The 9289-nt window shown below is 46.4% G+C and overlaps 1 protein-coding gene across 1 annotated transcript in view; it reads right to left on the reverse strand.

The window, feature by feature from the left end:
• The window catches only part of RASEF (RAS and EF-hand domain containing), a 72965-nt gene extending 63991 nt beyond the window's left edge, over positions 1 to 8974 (reverse strand). The window contains exon 1 of the mRNA XM_060155294.1: positions 8433 to 8974. Within this exon, the coding sequence (XP_060011277.1) occupies positions 8433 to 8866 (434 nt within the window). The 5' untranslated portion in view covers positions 8867 to 8974. The remainder of the gene's footprint in view (positions 1 to 8432) is intronic.
• Between the last annotated feature and the right edge of the window lie 315 nt (positions 8975 to 9289).

Here is a 9289-nt window from a genome sequence, read left to right on the forward strand (position 1 = left end):
AGTAGCATGATTAAAATACTAAGTTAGGGTACCATGGAACCGCATGTTCACATCAACACGAATCTTCAAAGCAAGATCACGCCTGACACTTGAATTTACTAGGGCACATTCTCAGGTAGGAAACAGGGGTTGCAAACTGGAAAAAGTATCTTTCCCGCCTCTGTGCTTTGTCCTTCATGGAATATGCAAAACTGGAGATTCCTACTTAAAATCTGGATTTTTCACCATCCTTTATAAGTTGGCGTCGCTGGCAAAACTGGGCCAATGTCCTGCATGGCAGCGTCTGTCCATCCCCCCAGCATATGAAGCAGAGGCTGCTACTGGGCCCCAACTCCACTCCACCAGGTCTAGGTTACCTGCCTGGCCCCGGAGGCTTCAGAGTCTGTGAGCCCCCCTCCATTACATCAGTCACAGCCCATGGGGTGGTAAGAGGAGGGAACGTGGAGATAATTTGACAGGGCCTAGAGTCTCTCTTGCTGGAACTGTGACATCACCACACAAGATAAATGGAGATAACTGCTCTACTGAAGAGAGGAAGAAACTCCCTGAATTTAGTTTGTCCACTTGATTTTTCTTTCTTTTTTGTTTTTAAATTAATGCCTTATTATTTTTTTAACATTTTTATTGGAGTATAATTGCTTTACATTGTTGTGTTAGTTTCTGCTGTATAACAAAGTGAATCAGCTATACGTATACTTATATCCCCATATCCCTTTCCTCTTGTGTCTCCCTCCCACCCTCCCTATCTCACCCCTCTAGGTGGTCACAAAGCACCAAGCTGATCTCCCTGTGCTATGTGGCTGCTTCCTACTAGCTATCTGTTTTACATTTGGTAGTGTATATATGTCAATGCCGCTCTCTAACTTTGTCCCAGCTTACCCTTCCCACCCCCGTGTCCTTAAGTCCATTCCCTATGTCTGCATCTTTATTCCTGTCCTGCGCCTAGGTTCATCAGAACCATTTTTTTCTTTTTTAGATTCCATATATATACCGTGTTAGCATACGGTATTTGTTTTTCTTTCTGATTTACTTCACTCTGTATGATAGACTCTAGGTCCATCCACCTCACTACAAATAACTCAATTTCGTTTCTTTTTATGGCTGAGTAATATTCCATTGTATATATGAGCCACATCTTCTTTATCCATTCATCTGTCAATTTGGTCTGCTTGATTTCTGACCCCCAGTGAGAGCTGGACCCAGACCACCCACCTTGTGATTCTTCCCGTTCATTACGCTCACTGATGCCATCCCCTTTGGAGAGAGAGAAACTGTCTAAGAAACTTTTGAGTTTTGACTGGATATCATTTTAAAGCACCCCATTCCTGGTGCAGTTCCAGGCACACATGCATTAAAAGAAAAGTTTTTTAAATGAAGGAGTGAATGAATGACATAGGGAAAAGGCAAGAAGAGTTTCCTCTGTGGGCAAATAACAAAAATGATCCTTAAGACTGGGAACAATTTAAGATGAACTTCTTCCACAATATTATGCCCTCAATTTAAATGACGGATGAGATCGATAAGCAATGAAAAATAGAGAAACTAATGTTTTCAATCTTATACAGTTCTTGAGGATTTCAAGTCCTTTTAGAACAGTATTTCTCACACTTGATAAACATGTAGACCTTATTAAAGAAAATATCTCCTATGGATTCCAGAGTTGATGTAAATATTGTTTATATTACGTCACTTAACTATAAACAAACATAAACCAGATATAAACTCCTTATACTTATAGCTCCCAAACATTTATGTGACCAATACGCATTTGCAAAATCAGTGGAATGAGAATTAGCAACATTCATTTAAACTGACAAGGGATGCACTTCTACTGAAACTACACCCCCACAGCCAATGTCAGTATGGTCCTGGCAGCTTGTGTACTGCGCTTTCCAGCCACACTTACAGGATCAAAACCCCACTCCCTGATCACTTTTCCATTGAGGACACAGACAACCCAACACTCTGTGTTGTTGGTCACTTTCAATTTACGTGGACACATCACTTGCACCAAGTCCACTGTTGTGCCTTCCTCATCAGCCCATGCATGACAAGGAACAGATGCCATATAATCTTAAACACAGAGGCAGGTTTTGAAACACTGTAGCCAAATCTGTCATGTAAGAGTCATCCAGGTGATTCCAAATGTGCTCAAATTAATTTGTTTTATATTATCATATAATGATAACATAAAATGAAAACATAAATGTTTAGTCTTCTAAGATTGCCAAGCATACACACAAAGACCCAAAGGGCCCCCAATTTGAGAAACACTCTTGACATGAAATGTCCATAGTCTGGAGATGTGCCCTGAGGTATTTTTCTGCATTTATTATACTGCATCTCAGGTCCTTCAGATGTCAGAAACTCCTAGGTATTTAAAAACGAGAGACAATGAGCTCCTTGAAGGTCAGGTCTACGAAGGAGTCTCTCTAGTGCCTGGGACACTGGCAGGCACATGAATACCGAGGGAATTAGAGAAAGAATGAAAGAAACACGTCTGAGCTACTGCATCTATATGTCTTGTTTTTATAAGACATATACATAAGGCCTTAAGGGCTAAAATTCACTTTTCTCTTTTTATAATTACTCTGACAAAGGCAATTATAATTTGAAAGACCCCAAATATTTACCAGTTGAAGCAGTGAAACTGTTTTTTTGAGGAATTAATATCAAAGAAATCATACGTGTCATTCCATCATTACAGCTTTCCTCTGGGAAACAGTGTTTACTTTCCATTTTACAACGTGATATGAGACTAACAGAGTCAGATAGGAGCAGCCCAAATACCCACGGTAAATACTCTCTTCCCATTTCTTCCCTCCAACGATATACTGCAGTCAGGTGCAACTAAGCTTTCACAAGCTACACATGAAGCAAGAAAGTATACTGTATATCCTCTTAGGAGAAAAAAGCAGACATTTGAATCACCTCAGCATCCTAACCTCCCCCATCATCAAAGGCTCTCTTCTCCGCCATCAGCCTCTAAGCCTCCATTCAAGGCCGATCAGCCCGATTCAGCTACTTCCATTTTACAAATGAAATAAAATCATGTAACCTGGGAAGAAATCAAGAAACAGGTTTTACAAGCTCAAAGTGACCGTGTATTTGAACAGTGATTCCGGAGAGAAGTAAATGAAAACTTCAGGCTAAAAGACAAGCTAGAGAAGAGTCTGTGGTCCTTGGAGGGTAGTCTTCCAATGACACCCCATCTTAAGCCTTTTTCTTTTTACCCATACCATAAGGGCTGAGTAAACAATCTCTCACCAAAACCTGCCAGCAGAGCTCTGAACAATCAGTGAGATCTGAGGGTCAGAGCAGGCCACTGTCTGTATGGCCAAAACTGGCAGTCCTCTAAGGATGGGAGCCCACAATACCTTTCTGGGGCCAGGAGGCCAAAAAGAAATTACTACCTCGAGATGAAATTCAAATATCAGAACCAGAAGGGGCCACCACCAGCAAGCAGAGCTCATAAAAAATAAGCCATACAGAGACTCCCGCTAGGCCCAGGAGCAAGGTTTGGATGGTTCAAGGAAGAGCTGTGCTTTAAATGGACAGGTTTCTCCCACTCAGCAGTAGCATAATGACACATAATTGTGATAGAGGATATACTGAAGAGGAAAACCAAAAAGCAACAGACCAGAAACAGAAAATAAAGATATATACAATCTATATATAGAGATAGAGACATATAAAGATATACATATATACGTATATATATATACATATATATATATACACACACACACACACACACACACACACATATATATATATATCCCCAGTTCTGAATGCAGAAACGGCAGGAAATCTCTGGAAAGCTTGTGGCTAGCACACTGATAGGCCTCAAAGCCAGTGCCAAAGGTAAGCATCACACACAGTCAAAAACATCTTTGAACCTCTTGCAGGACTGAAGTCCAACCCACTATGGTGCCTCAAGGCTGGAACCAATCTCTATCTCCTTGGATGAGTAGCAGATATTACTGGGTGAAAAAAATATACTTATCTTCAAACATTAAAAACACAGTCCAGGGGTTTCCCTGGTGGCGCAGTGGTTGAGAATCCGCCTGCCGATGCAGGGGACACGGGTTCGTGCCCCGGTCCGGGAAGATCCCACATGCCGCAGAGCGGCTAGGCCCATGAGCCATGGCTGCTGAGCCTGCACGTCCGGAGCCTGTGCTCCGCAATGGGAGAGGCCACAACAGTGAGAGGCCCGCGTACCGCAAAAAAAAAAAACAACAAAAAAAACCACAGTCCAAAGCACCCAGATGCTCACATGTGGAAGATACTCAAGAGCTGAGATCAAACAGAGAAGAGCTGATTTAACTCTCGCATCCCAAGCTGTCTCAAGGCCATACCCTCACTGAGTGGGAAGAGAGGGACAAGTGAGGCACTATCTAATCAATCAGTGTCTCTCTGTCTGCTTGTCTTCTGCCTCCTCTCACCCTGTGTCTCCAGCCCTCTCTGTGTTTACCTCTCCCTTTGTGTCCATCTCTCCTCTCCCTTTCCCATCCTGCCAAGCACCATACCATTAAGGTGAAGCGGGCTTTTGAAGCAACTGCACTATTACAAAAGAAGACGATCAGAGGCAAAAGCCCTAAAGTGGACCCCAAGAAAGGGAAATGTAAAGGAGTCCCTGACCATGAAACTATGCCTCTGCCTACTTGTAGCTTCGTGTTTTCTAAAACGTCCCAGTTAAGTGGGATTGGTGTCACCTGTTGCTTTTCCTCTCCATTTTAGACATCATCTTCATAGTTATGTGGACGTGCCGAAGTAAACCTTTTTGACAATCCACATAACAGTTCACACGTGGGTAGTTTTGGTTCTTCTCAATTAAATTTCTTGTTTCTAAGTTATTCAACAGAAGACTCTTCTTCAGCGTTGTGTGTGTAGAAAGGGCACAAATTATGTGAAACAGCTTGACCACACAGGTCTGATTTTGGTGCCTGAACATGTCCCGCCCCAGCCCTGTCTGGCACGTCACCAATCACGCTAACCCCTGTTACACCAGCGGCCCCCACCCACCCTGGGTCTAATCTGGCTATTGTGGCAAAACTGGTGCCCATTCACAAGTCCATTGTGGTTCTGGTGCCAGCTGGACCCTCGCATTTCTGTTTGTGAGAACGTGGGGTTCTAAGTTAAAGTGAATCAGTCCACAAATGACACTCAATCGCTACAAATGGAATTGAGAACACTCTGAAAAGCTTCGGCTCTGACTAGAGGAGAGAGGTGAATTCCTGTCATGACCTCGCCTCAGTCGAATGCTCAATGCACACACACACACACACACACACACACACACACAGACACACACACCCTATATCCTTCTCTCCTTGCCAATCTCGGAAGATACCAGCTCTCACCAGAATGTGAAAATATAGGGAGGGAACCAACAAAAGAAATGAAGAGAATGCATGCAGCATGAACTAACTGCATTCTCAGTATATGAAGCAGGGAATCAAAGAACATTCAGCAACTATTTATTGAGTACATTTATTGAGTACCTACTGGATACAAACCTCCCTTTCACCAAGATAATGCCCCTGACACCAGAAACTGGCTTCACTAGGTAATTACAACTCTGCTCTCTGTTTCTCCCCAGACATTCTCTTCCCACTTCATGGATTTTTCTTGGCCTGATACAATCCTCCTTCCGGAATTCTCTTAAGTAACTACATTGCCTTGGCCATTCTGGTTTCACCTGCTGGCTGACCTAGTTCCAGCTTACTGGAACTAGTGGTAACGGCCCATCCTGACCCTCTGGACCATTTACACCTGCCCAGCTCAGGTTAACAGTGACACCTGGCGGGACACTCCCCTCCCCAACCTTTAAGGAAAGGAGTCCCTCAGTTTCTAAGAGAAGACCAACTTGAGAATTTAACACACCACCCAGAGAGCATTTTTATTCTTTCGCAGTGCAATATTATTTTCTCTCTAATATTACAATTATCGATGACTAAGGACTTTAACCCAAATTTGTTTAATATTTTGATCTAAGAGTTTGAATGATCTTTGAAATGGAAATCACTACCACAGTTTGCCTTTGCAGGAACCAAACATTCCTATATCTGATATGTGTTCTGCTTAAACTGTACACAAATACCCCCCTAGGATAGGCGTGGGACAGGGTGCCACCTGGGGGAAGATGGAGTGCCAGGTGGGAAACTAAGGCACCAGATGAAATGGCACAGCTTCCCAGAGAGACAATTTTCCCCCTGGAAGAATATGTAATATTTTACGTTAAACCAAGCCCCAGTATATTATAAAGTGAACATGACTTCTTTTTTTTAAGGTAAAACCTCAAGAATTCAAAGAAAGTTCCTGCTTGCAGGCAGTTTACTGGGTTATGTCCACAATACATGCAGCTAACTCTACAAATAACCCTCCTGCCTTTACATGTTCTCTGAGGAAATTTTTGAGAAGTATTTCACCCACACTATGAACTTCTTGAGGGCATGAACCACATCTCCTCCTTCTCTTTGTCTCCAAGTACCTAGGAAGGTACCTAAGACAGTGGCACAAAACAGGCACTCAACAATGTTTGCAGAATTAATTTGGCTGAAATAATGGCAATGACATTGTCAATAAGGAAAGATTTTTATCACATCTGAATGGGAGGAAGGGAAGATGAACAGTTGTATGAGGAAGTAGAATAGAAGCAACCCAATTTACCAAAACAGCTAACGGCTGCCATAGTAACAATCAGGTGAAGCAATTCAGTTTAGTTCTTTTCCACTTGAACGAGTACAGGAAGGCAAATATTGTCCTTGTTAATCTCGCAGGGACTTAGGACACAAGTCTACCAGGTGACGCTGGTGCCATTACATTTAATAACATCTCAAGAGTCGGAAAGGCATCGTGATAATAATGATGTCACCAATAATATTAAGACCTGGTTGTATGCTGATCCTAAGAAGGTCATTTTCATCATTTAAAGGTTAAGTGTCAAATATTGGCTGCTGAGACTTAGCAACTCTGAAAAGTAGTTCAGTGTGTGTGTGTGTGAGTGTGTGTGTGTGTGTGTGTGTGTGTGTGTAAAATACGGTGTGGTCTGACCTTTTCTTATTCTTAATATTGTTACCTTTTTAAACTAGCTGGACCCAAACCAAGTTACAGATGAAAGATGATTCAAAGTATATGGTTTATAGCAAAGTTTAAATTTTTCTACTTCCCTGGTGGAGACACTGCATTTTCACTCATTTGTAAGTAACAGAAAAGATGCGTATCAAGCCCACTTTCTCTACACAATCTCTCTTATACTGCAGTGAGTAAACTTCCATGCCCAGTATTCCTGAACTTTCCAAACAGGAGGGAGAAGCTGGGCGGAGGAAGAAGTGAGGACTCCCAGCCCTGCAGGTCTAAGCGGTGAATGGGTGAGCCAGGCCACTGCTGCCTTCCAGGGCTATTTCCTTTTCTGAGTCTTAGATCTCAGATATGTGAACTGCCAAGCAAAATGTTCAGATCTTCCTAATAATGACAACCAGAGATGCATAAAATTTCAATGAAAATCCAGAGAGCAGAAAAACATTTTATAGTATTAAGATGTTTGTAGTGCCTGAGGAAGAAGTGAATATAGCTCAAGACATACCATGACTCTAGGCAGAGACAGATGCAAATTAATCTCAATAAAACCTGAATATCTTTCCCACCATGCCCTGAACCTGCAGCAATATAAATGCGCAACAATGTCGTTTTCTACGTAGTAGCAGGAAAACAACAAACACAAAAACCACCATAGAGAATGGCAAATTGGCTAGCAGACCGGGTCACCGAGCGCTGCTGCTCCGGGTGCAGCCTGGAGGCCAGGAGTAGGAGGTGATGTAATCAAGTCTCTGAGGTTCGGGGAGCGCTCCTAAACCAGCGTCCCGGAAGAATCTCCGGACGCTGTGGATTTCACTCCGGCTTGTGAAACTGAGAAATGAGCAGGTGAAACTTTCTCCCCGAACTGTGACTCCGAACGCATTCCTTTTCCTTAACTCTAGGGGATCCCGTCTTGGAAGAGTTAAAAGTGCGTCGCTGAAAGGAGGAAAGCGATAGAGAGAGAGGGAGACAGAGACAGAGACACAGAGACACAGAGACACAGGAAGAGGGAGAGACAGACAGAGAGAGAGGGAGAGACAGAGAGAGACAGAGAGAGAGAGGGAGACACAGAGACAGAGACAGAGAGAGAGACAGAGAGAGCGAGAGAGAGACAGAGAGAGAGACAGAGAGAGAGAGGGAGACACAGAGACAGAGACAGAGACAGAGAGACAGAGAGAGCGAGAGAGAGACAGAGAGAGAGAGAGGGAGAGACAGAGAGAGACAGAGGAGAGAGAGAGAGAGAAAGGGTCCACTGGGTCTGCACACTCCGAGTGTAAGAGGGAGAGATGGCAGCGTCCCAGGGAGGACAGAAACACCACCACCACCTTCCGCTCTGCAAACCACACACGCACCTGGGGATGAACTTGACCTCGTCCCCGAGTCGCGCCTGGAAGTCCTGCCAAGCCTGGCCCGGGCTCGCCGAGTCCCAGTGGGCGGCCGGTGCCGCCGCCGCCGCGTCCTCGTCGCCCTCGTCCTTCTGGCTGTCCCCGGGGTCGGACCCCACCAGGGCCGCAGTGAACGCGGGCTCCCGCGGCCCCCGGCCCCAGCGCCGTCTCCCGCGGTGGGCCCCGCGGAAGCCGCGCGCGAACTCCTGGAAGGTGATGGAGCCGTCGCGGTCGGCGTCAAGCCGCTGGAACACGGCCTCGGCGTCGGCCGGCCGCACGCGCAGCTCCGCGCACAGCGCGCTGAACTCCTCGCGCTCCAGGCGCCCCGAGCGGTTCGCGTCGCAGGCGGCGAAGACGGAGCGCAGCCGGGCCAGCTCCTCCAGGTCCCCGTCCGGCTCCATCCCGCCTGTCGGGGGCGACCGAGAGGGCTCCGGGCCGCGCGGCCCGCTCGGGCAGCGGTGACGGCGGCGAGTCCGAGGCCACCTGCTGCCGCCGGGAGTTGCGGCGAGTCAAGCAGGTTAGGCCACTGGCGAGAACGTCGGGGCGGGGCAAAGCGCCTGGGTGGGTCGGGACGGCGCGCTCCGACGTGGCTCCGCGCGCGGACCCTGGCCGGGCTCAGGCCCAGAGCGGTGCGAGCGCGCCCCTAGCCCCGCGCACCGCACAGCAACGCCCGCCGCGACTGAGCGCCCGGCGCGGCCTCACGCACTTGCCCAGCGAGGCCCGGCTCCGCCCAACCTGGGAGGAGGAGCGCCCCGCTCCGGTTCCCACGCCTTCGAGAGTCCGGCTGTGCTTTCCGTGCTGGCCTCTGGAACCTGTGTTTGGGG

This window comes from Lagenorhynchus albirostris, chromosome 7 (assembly GCF_949774975.1).
Source record: "Lagenorhynchus albirostris chromosome 7, mLagAlb1.1, whole genome shotgun sequence".
NCBI lineage: Eukaryota > Metazoa > Chordata > Mammalia > Artiodactyla > Delphinidae > Lagenorhynchus > Lagenorhynchus albirostris.